This window comes from Bombyx mori, chromosome 5, assembly GCF_030269925.1.
Source record: "Bombyx mori chromosome 5, ASM3026992v2".
In the NCBI taxonomy this organism is placed as follows: domain Eukaryota; kingdom Metazoa; phylum Arthropoda; class Insecta; order Lepidoptera; family Bombycidae; genus Bombyx; species Bombyx mori.
The window spans coordinates 1,195,725-1,209,291 of NC_085111.1; the positions used below are offsets into that span (position 1 = coordinate 1,195,725).

The following is a 13,567-nucleotide window of genomic DNA, read 5'->3' on the forward strand; positions in this document are numbered from 1 at the left end:
ATAATTTGTGTAAAAACTATATACAGTAAAACTTGAAAAAATTGAAATAAATAGAACATAGAAGAATCGATACTCTAGCGATTTTTGCAAAAAATACATCTGACTTTATGGATCTGATATCAAGAAATAAATTCATGACATTGCCAATAGACAAGCCTATGTTCTTGAGACGCGCGATCTCACATAGTTTACAATTATATAGTAAAATTTTATAGTTTTAAATTTTATCCGTTGCAATTTTTCATTCATCGTAATTATTTCATGGAACAGGTTAGGAATCACTCCTCAGAGCTCTGTCTGGATTGGTGCTTGGTGGATCGGGTTTATTCTATCAGCGTTGCTCTGTCTCATAGTGGCGGTACCACTGTTGGCGTTCCCCCACGAATTACCAGGTAATTTTGACTGGCAACTGGCAATTGATAAGGTCTACCTCTATATACAGGGTGTGTTACAAGCTTTACCGAGTCGGGCATAAATTATTGTAGATGTTTTTAATCTACATTGAATGAATACCGAGCAAATACACGAGACAAGAACAAACTACTTATAATTATCATGTTATCTTCATATGTTTTGTCAAGATGAGTTTGTGTAGCGGGAATGTTTTACTGATTGTAGAGGTGTACATTTAGATTTAGATGGCTGCTTATTCTCCAAATAAAAACAAAATACAACATAACTCTGATCCCGAACACCTTATTATCTCCTGGCTGAGCCCTTGCTCGTCCACCTGCCCTGGTAAAACTGGAAAGGCCTCTGGGCCACCAGTAACCTTTCAAACATAAAAAAAACCTTAATATCTTGATCATAGGTGGAATATAACCGAGAATAGAATTTGGTATACATTGCGCGGTGGTCAAGTTAACTAACCAATGATCACTTTCTTTTCCTTTATTGATGCACAAAACAAATTACAACCATAAAAATTAAAAGTTTAAATATTTAATATAACAATCTGGATTGCAATTCAAAACAGGTGCATACAGAAAAATTATAACAACTGTACCGATGCCTAAATACCTTGTGTACATACATATGCTCACACACACACACACACACACACACAACTGCACGCACACGCCATCACCCACATATCATTAATTATGTAAGTTACTATCTAATTAAATTAAATCTAATGTATCATTAACTGGTCAATATTCATATTAAATAGCATTATGTAATTATCGAAAATTTAATGACCAGGTGCATCAGAGATCAGAGCATCCAAAGTTTCCGAAGCGCACGAAGGAGCTGCATCTAAGTCAGCCGCTTTCAGCGCTTTGCATGAGCTGCCACAAGCCGCCGTGGCGCTGCTCAAGAACCCAACTTTCTTGTTCCTGAATCTGGCAGGAGCAAGTGAGGGGATGCTCATATCCGGTTTTGCTGCTTTCCTGCCGAAGCTAATTGAGAATCAGTTTGCGGTCTCGGCTTCCGAAGCTGCGTTGCTCTTAGGTTGGTATATTTGTGTGATTTTGATGAAGTCGTAGCTTAGATGATAAGACGCCCGGTGCATTCTTATCGAGCGTTGCGAGTGTGCTGATGCTCGAATCCCGCAGGCAGGTACGAACAACTTCCACGATAATGGAATCTTCTTTTTATTTTTCTCCACCTTATCCGACTAGGTGGGGTCGGAACAGCGAATTTTTCTAATCCATTCTCTTCTATCAGCCGTCATCTCAACGCTCATCGTCTCTCTCTCATATCGTCATTCGCACACTCCATTCATGTCTTCTTCGATCGACCTGTTCTCCCTATACCTTGCACTGCCATTTCCATACATTTCCTAGTCATATATATATCACCTCTCTACGCATCACACGTCCATACCACGCTAACCGGAATAACGTCGTATAATGAAACCGAAACCTGTAAAATTCTATACATTTGGATATTTTATTGGTAGTAACAGTAAGGTACGGGTAGTTACTAACGTATTTCTGTTGTGAAGCAGTCTCACAGTCAGCTTTCAAGGGTGGGACAGCTGCTAAACAATACCACTTCAGTAGTAGGTGATGGCACTTGTATTGTCTGGTTCATGGGTTCTGGGGCCACGTTTTTACTGGTGGTAGGACCTCTTGTGAGTCCGCACGGGTAGGTACCACAGCCCTGCCTGTTTCTGCCGTGAAGCAGTAATACGTTTCGGTTTGAAGGGTGGGGCAGCCGTTGTAACTTGAGACCTTAGAACGTATATCTAAAGATTTATATTATAGGCGCATTTACGTTGTAGATGTCTATGGGCTCCAGTAACACCAGGTGGGCTGTGAGCTTGTCCATTCATATAAGCAATAAAAAAAGAAATGCGCCCTTAGATAGCAACCAGCCGCACATTCCTTACGTCCTCTATACACGGCGTGTCCCAGGTCTGATAACGGTCCCGGCGGGCGGCGGCGGCACGTTCCTGGGCGGCTGGCTGGTGAAGCGGCTCGAGCTGGCGTGCGCCGGCATCATCAAGCTGTGCATCGGCGCGACCCTCGTGGCGGCCGCCTTCACCTTCTGCTTCGTGCTGTCCTGCGACGACTACCCCTTCGCGGGACTCACGGTGCCCTACAACAGCCCAGCCGTGCCAGGGTCAGTGTACCTGCTGCGGTGCTTCAGCGTCATAGAGCAATAATGAAACTGTGCGAATTTAATAAACAGAGAATTGTTAACAATTGTCTGGTCTAATGATATGTTTGTAGTTTTACAAGCGAGGGCTAGTGGAGCCGCTTTTTTTATTTAATCGCCGGTAGTCTCGAATGACTGTTCCAACTTCTTGAGACTGGAAAAACCATTATCATTACCTCACCAGTATGTAAGGGTAACAAGAAAAAGAATTAGCTTTTATATTTACATAAGTTTGGTACAGACAGGAGAAGGTAGTCTAATGTGCCGATGATCTTTGATAACAAATACCTACACGAGCGTTCGGGGTCAAGTGAACTCAAGTCGAGTGCTAGAGACCTCCGAATCCTGGTTAACTAACAATATGTATAATTATATTATAATCCGCGCCAACGGAATCGCAAACGAATCTAAAATGGCGGCGGCGATCATGCGCTCTCACTCTATTATAAGCTATTGCTGTCTTTAGTCACACAAGGCGCGTAGTGCATGCAAAAAAAATATCAGCGCTTACTTTGTTCTCACACTATCTCGACGCGCTCGGTTTTCTCTCAAATTCTGTTGTTATATGTTGCAGTTGTTCGTTATTACGTTGTTTTTGTTAAATTTGTTATTGTTATCGTTTTTTTTGTGCCACGTGTGCTAAATAATATGGCCGCTCACAAACGAGGAAAAGTCCTTTTTTTCCATTGTTTTTATTTGTTGACCCTACCATCTGTCAGTGCAGGTGCATAGACGCCATTTTCGATTCGTTTCTTAATTGGCGCGGCTTATATCTGTCGAGCTCATGGCTTGGGCCCGTGCCGTCACGCCGCCTGACCCGGTCCCGCTCGGTGCGCAGGTCGGACGGGCTGCTGGCGGACTGCAACTCGGGCTGCTCGTGCCCGCGCTGGCGCTACTCGCCCGTGTGCGGCGCGGACGGCGCGGTGTACTACTCGGCGTGCCACGCGGCGTGCACGGCGCGGCGCCTGCGCGGGCGGGGGGGCGCGGGGGGCGCCGTGCTGTACCGGGACTGCGCCTGCATCCGCACCAACGCCACGCTGCCACTCTACTACGCGCCGGGCGGAGGTACGCGGCCAAACGAACATTCTAGCCTTATTGTAATAGCTATCTGTCAACGACAAACTAATTAAGCAATTATTTAAAACAACTGGATGTTCTGTGGCTACGTCCTACTGGGCAAAGGTCCAGTATAAACAGAGCTAATTCTCTTCAACTTCTTCTCTAAACAGAGCTAATTCTCTTCAACTGATTTTTGACTTTTAGCTAAAACTATAATATTTTTTTCGGGGAATATATTTTGCTGCCGAGCACTTGCCAACGGAACCTGCAGCCGAAACTTACTGGTGCATGGTATCTTCGACACTTAAAATATCCGGTTAGAGCCAATGTGATCCTGACTGAATTTCTTGTCATGCCGGCCACTGTATCTTTTCAACATGACGTTCGCATGTAGTTTAACGAGCAAGCCTCAACTTAAGCCTGTCCGCTGCACCCAGAGGGCGCCTCCGCCGAGAGCTACGAGGCCATAAACAGCATCTGCAGCACGGACTGCCCGTTCCTGTGGCTGTTCGTGGCGCTGTCGTTCTGCGTGATGCTGTGCACGTTCCTGGCCACCATGCCGGCGCTGTCCGCCACGCTGCGGTGAGACCGACCATTCTGCCCCCCGGGAACTAGACACGTTATTTCGAAACCTCCCGATCCACTAACGGTGCTTTTAGGTACCTCAAGCACTGGTCACCGTTCTCGTCGAACCCGTCGCTTGCGACGAAGAGCTCGGCGAGCAAATTAATCCACAAACACAGCCCACTGAGTTTCTTGCCGGATCTTTTCAGTGGGTCGCGTTTCCGTTTCCAGTGGTAGATTCTGCTCTGCACGGCTCTTGCTAGGGTTCGTGTTAGCAACGTCGTCAGGTTTGAGCCCCGTGAGCTCACCTACTAGTTAAGATTACGCTGAAATAGCCTCTCAAGGCTATTAGCTTAGGTAGGAAAAAAAGGGAACTAGTACTGCTGACTATTTATTACCATTTTAATGCACGTGAGATTATCACAACGCAAAAACCAACACATGTCCACTGTGAATCATTTTCATTATGTGAATGTGATATTAATAGAATTTATTTTAATCATTCTGCTCTGCTGCCTAATTGTGAAATTGTGGTCTTTAGAAAAGATGTGTGGTGTGGCGGGATACCGCATAAAGAAAATAATTATTCGGGTATACATTTTTTATTATGATTTTTTTATAGATAAAAAAAATACTTTACAAAGTTATCAACTTTATTTTACTCACAATGATTTATACAAAATATATAATAAAAATATGTTATTTTTTGTGCGTTATTACAAAGTTAAGTCGTACACTGTGTGCATTACTAATAAAAATCTTACGTTACGGACGTTTTTTTCCGGTTACCCCTCCGCATCGTCCCATAAGGAGTTTCGTTTCAAAGCAATCCGTAGACTTATTTCCGTAGACATTAGACTTATCTGGTTGTGGTATGGCCCGGTTTGACCCCACCCTGACTGACCCCCGCTCTTGTCCCAGGTGCGTGCGCGAGGACCAGAGATCGTTCGCTCTGGGCATACAGTGGATTAAGGTCCGCCTGCTGGGGACCATCCCGGCCCCCCTGCTGTTCGGGTTCCTCATAGACGCGTCGTGTGCCCTATGGGCCGCGTCCTGCGGCGCCTCGGGGGCCTGCGTGCAGTACCGCAACGCCGACATGAGCAAGTCAGTCTTTACTTGGATAATCTATATATTAATACGTGAAGCAAAATACTTTGTACCCCTTTTTACGAAAATTGCGCGGACGGAGGAGTATGAAATTTCTCACACTTATACGAGAATATAGAGAAGAAGTGCAGAATGCAATTTTTTTTTAATTGTGCATAAAAAATACATTAAGTCAATAAAAAAAAACATTACACACACTGCCATGTATTTGACACACACACGCATGGATACTATTGGTCTATTGTCAAACTTTTCTTGTTGCTTATAGTCTGTGGTGAAATAGAAAATTAAATATTGTTTGTCTTTATTAATATTTGTCTACAGTGTAGTCTTGGTTAAATCTGTGATTATAGAAGTATAATAAATAGTATTTAACAATAGAACCCTAATAATGTTCAAACTTATAATTTCAATTAATTGTAGTCGAATTTCGACTACTGCGGGACCACTACTTAATTTAGAAATATTAATTCCATACATATTTTTGTAATAGAGGTACCTAGTTGCTAGACCACACTCACATTAAACAACATATTCCACCATCATTTCGCGTCAGTTATAAGTCAACTAGGGGACCTTCGTCCATTTTTAAATAAAGCGCATACTTTAATTTTTATGGTATGCGCTTTAATGTTTAAAGTATTAAAATCGAAACTGGAAAATTAAAGTTCTTTAATTACATTTTTGACGTTTACCAAGAAACCAGAATTTTTGATTAAGCCACTTCAATTCTAAAGGTGCGATGTATAAAATTAAAAATAGTTTTTTAGTTGGAAACAATCTATTTATTTATTGTCATTTTTATTTCGTTCACAGATACATGTTAGCTTTAGCGCTGGCGGGCAAGCTCTGTTCTCTTCTCTTCTTCTCGCTGGCGTGGTGGTTCTACCGGCCACCCGGCAGTGGGAGCAGCAACGCGGTCATACCCTCGGTGGACCTGGTCGTCTGCGACAAGGTCAACGGGTCCGCCGCCGGTGCCCGTGGAATCGTTCAGAACGGGACTCTGGACAAGACCAATGGTTATTGCAACGCCGCCCTGGAGTGCAGTGATCATTTGTGAACTGGGTTCAGTGTCCACACCAGCCCTGGCTGCGGGTCGGCCGCGGAGTGCCCTCGTGTGCTAGTCTGCGCTGGTTCGACCCTGGACACCACCATCACGGCCCATCTGAGCATAGAGACTCACCGGTAACGATAATGAACCGTAACGACTAGTCTACAAGGTACCCTTTACAGAGTACCAATGGGCACGGTACTGAGCGAGCTTGTCTGCTCAAGTTCAGTACGCACTAATGATAGGACATTTCGTGAATTAGCAATTAATCTATCACATATTCGGGTTTGTAATATTAAAGTATATTTAAGACTAATTATAAATAATAAAACAGCTACCAAAAAAAAACTAGGTACATAGTGAATATCTAAAGAATGTACAAGTGACGAAAAGTCAAAATTTGACGCGACTGACTCCGATCTGCTTATTTGTAACCGGCTTAAAAAAAGAGGATTTTCGAATTTGACTGGTTTTTTATGTGTGTGTCACCGCAAAACTTATCCTAGGTGAATCAACATTGATTATTCTTTTCTTCTTTCTTTTTTAAAAGCCTAGTGCTTCTCACATGGTCCCATTTAAGTTTTATGAAGATCCGACCAATAAATAGCCTATGAGCTATCCTTAATAACACACATTGAACTGTCTACGACTAAATTGATGATATTAATTTTATTTTTGTTTTAATGAAATTCTTTATTTATACTATAGCAATTTTCCAAGGTCTTTTTTATTTTCTCTGTATAATTTCGATTCAATTATAGGTATAATCATAATTGAAAGTATATTAATAAACACACAGCCACTGGGCTGGGCACAGTATGTATACAGGGTTACAGGTTTAGTCGACCTATTCCCGTTAAGAGCGTGTAGCTTACATCGTTTCTGACTGATTTGACTGTGAAACACCCTACCCTAAATCTAACCGATCTGGAGATATTTCAATTTAATTGTTTTTTATAAAAAATACCTGATACCACGTATTGAATCAGATTGAGTGGCAAATCATCTAATAGGTCATTTAGGTCTCCGGGTAGGGTGTTTCACAGTCAAATCAGTCAGAAACGATGTAAGCTACACGCTCTTAACGGGAATAGGTCGACTTAACATGTAACCCTGTATATAGGTCATGAGGCAGGCAGCACATATTATTTTAATGAAGGCAATTTCAACAACCGGCCAATCTCGGCCATAGACCATACACTGAATACATATTGTGCGTGTGTGTGTGTTTAAGTGTATAGTCGGAACAACCTTTCTAATATTTTTAAACACGTAATTCGAGTAATTAATGTGTCCTAGAATGATTTCGAAATTGTGAAATAAGCACTCAAACACAAAATTAACAAATAGCGCTGCTTGTTTCTGCGAAGGTCTCACGTGTTCCGGCTTGAAGGGGAAGAGACGTAGACCTCATATCTCAGAGGTGGCGTACAATATGTGATGTCCACGGACTTCACTTAATTAATCTACAGATTGTTAGCAAATAAGAGTGGATAAAGCACACGGAACGCTACTGATGTGATCTCTATGGATTCTGAAGTTGAATGCTCATCGTTGATAACAGTTGACAGTCGAGCGCTGCTGTCCCGGGGCTCGGCCTGTGACGTCACACACATTGTTTTTAATGAAAGATTCGTTGTCCAACCTGGTTTGTACAGAATGTGAATTTTCGTATTAACTGTAAGTAATGTAGCTGCGGTTACTATTCGCATAATATTTGTTTAGAGATTATTAAGTATCCCCCTATAACGCGGTACCCTTATAGCGCGTTTTCATATTACGCGATTTCAATCCCGCGTATAACACGGGTATTTCGCCAACATAACGCGGGGTTTTCCGAAATACATATTTGTGTACTGTGAAATTTATAATAATTTGTGCAGTTCATTATTAGCTTCGCGTACCTTTGCACGTGTGTCAATTGTGTTATTACAAATTAAATTATTTTATTAAATTTGCGAATTCAAAGGTGTATCTAGGTAAAATTTTATCTTTATAAATATTATCATCTATATATATAAAAATGAATTGCTGTTCGTTAGTCTCGCTAAAACACGAGAACGGCTGGACCGATTTGGTTAATTTATATCTTGAATGATTTGTGGAAGTCCAGGGAAGGTTTAAAAGGTAAATAAATATGAAAATGCTCGGAATTAAATAAAAATATGATGTGCCCCCCCGTCGGATGGATTCCTTTTGTTTGTTTTAAGTTTATTTTATACAAAAGTGTATGTATTTTATTTATCGATTGAGGCACTACGAAGTCTGCCGGGTCAGCTAGTTTAAAATAAAAAAAATAAACCATTATACAAGGCGTTCCTATATAAATAAACCGTTCTACAAGGTCGTAAAAACGCGTTATATGGGAATACTTATATAACGCGGAACCAATCTACCGCGTTATACGGAAGATTACTGTATTATAGTACCTACACGTCGTATTGTGTTAGATAATAGTTATGTCAAGTACAATAATTGTTAAGGCACGATTTTTCGAAATGTTTTGAAACACATTCCTTGTAAGTATTTTGCTAAACATAGCAATTCCTAAACATCACTTTTACATTTGTAAATAGTTAGGTAACTAAACTATAATAACTAAGTAATTTATTTATTCGTAGATTTTTTTATGAACTTGTACTGTAGTTACTGTATTGTATTAATTTTTTTTGTAAAATTTTGGTTGAAGACTGATTGTTTAGTGATAGGTATTGAAATAAATGTATTGAATGGCAGATGTGGTTTTATTAATGGAATAATAATTAAATATACGCTTTTTAATCTTGCATTGTTCGAATATACAGATAGAATAGTTTCATAGCTCAAAATCCGGTGTTCTATAAAGGTCTATAAGTTCCAGTAGGTATTAGGCGGAACAACTTGAGATGATCAATGTCAACACTAAAATGAGGTGCTTTACAAATAAAACAACACAACTTTTTTAAAATACATCAATATATTAACATCGAAAATATCACTTAAAAATGCCTATTACATCCATAGATAATAAAATGTACTTATCCTAAGAAAAAGCAGTAAGGCCGAGAACATAGCAAAGGCCGCCAATAAATAGTCTATTGTACATATTTATTTCATTAAAATACATGACGTGTAATTTTTATTTTATTTGGCAATCAAAACGGCTGTTGTAAAATGTAGATGACACATAGTATTTGTATATTTTGGAAAAAAAAAATTGAGTCCCAATTAGCCTGTGTTAATAACATCCATATTACAGACAGACTACCCAGCGAGACAAGCCTTGTATTAATTAAGTTTATTATGACATCCAAAAACAAAACTCATACTCTATTTAAAGTAATTTTACATTTTAATCTCGCTTTTATTATTTAACACGTTTCGTAGTCACTACGGACCAGGAAATATTTTGCAACTACCGTCTAATTGTATTAAGCCGTAAAAGTATCTCATTATGTTCACGGCTTGCGAAAACTGAAGTATATATTTTCATATAAAATTATGCCCATGGACAGGCTGCCGTCCGAACAATACAGATTTGTACGAAGTTAAAATTAATTTCGCCGTTATGAATGCCAAGTGTTATAGTAATTTACAGACCCTACTCTGAAAATTAACAGCCTGAAAATATTTTTGTACCGTGATGCATTTTTTTATGTTATGGCAATACTAGAAAGGCTATTTGTGCATTCCGAAACGTCCCGTTACACAGATAACCTTAATTTTTACGTTTTTAAATAACTCTAATTATTCGGTACATTAACTGTGAACTGATGACCACACAATCAGGAAACATGTTTATCAATAATATATGTATTTTTTTATATTGTATTTCTACTAAAAATTGCACACTAAAATTTATCCTACAAGATCTTGTTATATTTGTTTATTAAAATCTTCTAAGTGAATTTAAACTATTATGAATGACCAGAAATCTAATCTTACAATGTAACATCAAATAATTTTAACATATTATGTGTTTTAACACAATCGCTATTACATAATATTCATTAAACATTAATTAATATTAATAATTTATCTAACACACACATATGAAACTACATTATTATTTATAAATTGTAAGAACTAGACCATCAAAAAAATTTGAATACACCATTAGTTTATGATTGTAATAAAATATGTAATAACATTGAAAATTATTTTGTATAATGACTACCTATGTGTAGGTAAGATGAGACGACAATATAAATGCACTTTCCCTATTTTAAATTAAAAGAAAATATTTATTTACACATTCCAGTATACAAGTTTTAAATTACACATGTCACTTAAAAAAAGTCAATTTATTAATACATAATTATATGAGCACAGATAATATGTTTAATATTCTCTATGCAATTTTGTTAATGGTAATGTCCGTGAAAATGCTCCAATCCGAACACAATAGCTTTGGCAGAATGAGTTCATGGCTTTAAACAAATCCCCTAGTTATGATTCCATGAGTTACACATGATCTTACCAGCTACATGAGGCTGACGTGGCTGTAAAAAGTCCCCTAGCTATGACCTTTGCTGGATCCATGCTGCAGTTCCGTTCTCGTCCTTAATATGTTCATTTAAAAGAACTTTACACCCTGGTTGTCATCAAATTCCATGAGTTCGCATCGACCTTTGGCTTCCAGTGACTTTAATGCTTTGACCAGGACATTCATATCAAGGTTATGAAATTCTGAAATATTACAACAACTCTTAATAACATATAAAATCAATTTTATTTTGGGATGAAATTATGTATGGGGGATCCTTGAATTATGAAATGAATGATCATTTTAAGGTATTTATGAGATAATTTACAGCCTGATTATAATTTTATATGGTTAAGAAAATGTTTAAATAAACAAATGATACTATACAGTGTTAGGCGATTACCAGATGATATCCTACCTTGGTCAGCGGTATTATCTCCTTCTCTCAGCTCAAACAGTGTACAAACTGAATTATTAAACCCATTATTACATGCCCAGTTGTAAATCATATTTCCCCACTCATCCAGCGAGTGCCAATATACCTCCCACACGTTTTTGCTCTTGTCAATGGGAGCGGCCTTGCCAGCCTTAGCCATGTCCTCCAATATTGTTAAAATAGCTTCCTGAGACAATTTTCTATTAATTTCTATGTTATTGAAAAGCGGTGTGTTTGATGCCTCCCTGATATCTATTGTAGATTGTTTTGTTGCCTTCAAATAATCTGTTATTAATTGTTCCCATGCTTCTAGTTGTTTAGATCTTGTCTCAGTGTGCGGTTGGATTCTGTAACAAAATGAACCTATTTCTAATTGTCTGCATTATTTATGTTTCAAATATAATTTATTTGATACTTATTATCTATATTATAATGTGAATACTAAAAAAGTTAAAAATAATAATTGGGTTCTATCTTGAGGTAAGGTTGACACTTAATTTTTATTATCTGTGTCCTAAGCCTTTTGCTATTTTATTACCTGTAACACAATAAATAAAAATCTTAACTTTAACAAATAAACATAGGATGAAAATTAAAAAGCCAATTGCATTCAGAGCAAATCAATTTAAAAATGTTTTACATGGAAAAGCCAACAATAACAAGGGAACTAATGGACATTTGTGGAAATTAATAGTACTTACACTTTCACTCATTTCTGTTTCATATACCTCTGGTATATCTCAATCATTTCACTTTCAGTCTCTTTTCGTTTAACTAAGTTTTTAATAGATTTTGGTTCCAGATCTGTCACAGAAACTCTGTACATTATCTTGTGTTCCTTCTTTTGGACACACGGAATGTTCTCCACATAGTTTGGAGAAAAGCTGATCATTATAGAGCAGTCTCTTGCCACGGCAGCTATCAATGCCCTATGTACAGGCTCCAAATTTTTAAAGAAGTGCTCTTTGTCTTTGGCTTCACCGAGATTCAGATTAGCAGCATTTTCTATTATCATCGAGACATATCCTCCATCTTCATGTTTCAAATAATTTGTTACGTCAAAATTAACACTGTCCCCAAGCTTCTGAAGCTCTAGCAGTTTGTACAGGAATGTGTTGGAAGTCAAAATGGAATCATCGACACATTCATTCCTTTTTTGTATTTTGAAATATTTAACACTAGCTTTAGTTTCTTTGAGGTCTAAATCTGAACTAAAATCATCAGCCAGTAACAATTGTATGATGAAATTTAAAAATCCATCAGTCGTGCCAAAGATATTTATTCTTTCAATTATATTATGAAAAGTCTTCAAATCTGATTTATCATCATAAATGACCACACCATTCTTAAAAAGTTTGAAATTGTTCTGAGGGTTTTCTATGAGATGGAGTAGAGCATCGCGCATTCTGTATTTATCTCCGGAGAACAGATCTAATGGACAATATGAACTGTGTTTCTCAACTTTATTTGTCTCTACTTTCAAGTATTGTTTTAGACAAAAGTAGCATTTAGAATGAGCACAGAGCGATTTGGATATGAAACCTTCCTTCGGTTTGATTTCGACGCAGTAGTTGGTCTCGCACAGCGGACTGACCAGGGCAAGATTCGGTGCTCTAATTGCATACTGACTAAGAATGGACTTGAAGTGTCTGTGAGTGGGTCGAATGTGATAAAGGGCGTGGCTCAATCTGCTCGCTTCCTCTTCTGCCATAGTCACAATGACCTCTTTGCATTGAAAATTGTTATTTAACAGCGGTATCATGACTAAATTTACGAAATTCACTGAATCTCGGACGTCATTCACGTTTATCTGCTGCCCGTCCTGTTTGATGAGCCGCAGAACATAATCAGTTCCGACAACTTCTAGAACGATATGGACGTTCCCTTCGTTGATGTATTTGCATTGTTTCCCGAACACCTCCATGGCTAGTGAATACGTACCAAGGTGTGTTAGCAATAAATGTGATTTACTTACGTAAAGAACGGGGGAAAGTTATACTGCCAAGGCCACGATATTTCTGCCATACTCGTGAAACACAACCGAATAATTATAAAAGACTAATGAAGATTTTTAACTACACAAAAATGCTTGTAATTTTCCAGCTGTTTTCACGACTTGACAAAATTGACTTGATGTTCGTGAAAAGTCGATTGTCGATACTTGGTGTCGTTGACCTCTTTGATCACAGACAAACTTTTTTTTTTCAGGCAGTAGTATTTCAGCCATTTAGCATTAATATGTCAGTGAAAATGAACTAACCAAATTATTAAATGTGATATT

The 13,567-nt window shown here is 38.4% G+C and overlaps 3 protein-coding genes and 1 long non-coding RNA gene across 5 annotated transcripts in view; 1 reads left to right on the forward strand and 3 right to left on the reverse strand.

Annotated features, from left to right (window-relative positions):
* Positions 1–9,120, forward strand: part of LOC101743453 (solute carrier organic anion transporter family member 4A1) — a 63,793-nt gene extending 54,673 nt beyond the window's left edge. For both annotated transcript variants that reach the window (XM_012690425.4, XM_021348055.3), the window contains 7 exons: positions 271–392; positions 1,204–1,452; positions 2,361–2,568; positions 3,443–3,669; positions 4,101–4,245; positions 5,149–5,331; positions 6,151–9,120. In XM_012690425.4, the coding sequence (XP_012545879.1) occupies positions 271–392; positions 1,204–1,452; positions 2,361–2,568; positions 3,443–3,669; positions 4,101–4,245; positions 5,149–5,331; positions 6,151–6,394 (1,378 nt within the window). In that variant the 3' untranslated portion in view covers positions 6,395–9,120. The remainder of the gene's footprint in view (positions 1–270; positions 393–1,203; positions 1,453–2,360; positions 2,569–3,442; positions 3,670–4,100; positions 4,246–5,148; positions 5,332–6,150) is intronic.
* On the reverse strand, positions 1,875–3,533 carry LOC105841643 (uncharacterized). The gene is made up of 2 exons (XR_001139650.3): positions 3,116–3,533; positions 1,875–2,544 (listed from the first exon to the last, which is right to left on the reverse strand). It is a non-coding gene; the product is annotated as an uncharacterized LOC105841643 (long non-coding RNA).
* A 380-nt stretch (positions 9,121–9,500) lies between the features above and the next one.
* On the reverse strand, positions 9,501–13,480 carry LOC101743173 (vacuolar protein-sorting-associated protein 25). Its single transcript, XM_004926207.5, has 3 exons — positions 13,262–13,480; positions 11,269–11,633; positions 9,501–11,053 (listed from the first exon to the last, which is right to left on the reverse strand). Exons 1-3 carry the CDS (start codon positions 13,309–13,311, stop codon positions 10,941–10,943), a joined length of 528 nt encoding a protein of 175 aa, XP_004926264.1. The 5' UTR covers positions 13,312–13,480; the 3' UTR covers positions 9,501–10,940.
* On the reverse strand, positions 11,549–13,263 carry LOC134198862 (inositol-pentakisphosphate 2-kinase). Its single transcript, XM_062668529.1, has 2 exons — positions 11,988–13,263; positions 11,549–11,824 (listed from the first exon to the last, which is right to left on the reverse strand). The coding sequence occupies exon 1, from the start codon at positions 13,208–13,210 to the stop codon at positions 11,996–11,998; it is 1,215 nt and encodes a 404-aa protein (XP_062524513.1). The 5' UTR covers positions 13,211–13,263; the 3' UTR covers positions 11,549–11,824; positions 11,988–11,995.
* Positions 13,481–13,567: the final 87 nt, after the last annotated feature.

What these genes read in the sequence shown, in the direction of transcription:
- LOC134198862 (XM_062668529.1), bottom strand. Translation starts at nt 13,210, where the DNA reads ATGGAGGTGTTCGGGAAACAATGCAAATACATCAACGAAGGGAACGTC.
- LOC101743173 (XM_004926207.5), bottom strand. Translation starts at nt 13,311, where the DNA reads ATGGCAGAAATATCGTGGCCTTGGCAGTATAACTTTCCCCCGTTCTTT. An exon ending in AACTTTCCCCCGTTCTTTAC is followed by an intron (nt 11,634 to 13,261) that starts GTAAGTAAATCA and finishes ATTTTGTTACAG; the next exon opens with AATCCAACCGCACACTGAGA. An exon ending in AGATAATACCGCTGACCAAG is followed by an intron (nt 11,054 to 11,268) that starts GTAGGATATCAT and finishes GTAATATTTCAG; the next exon opens with AATTTCATAACCTTGATATG.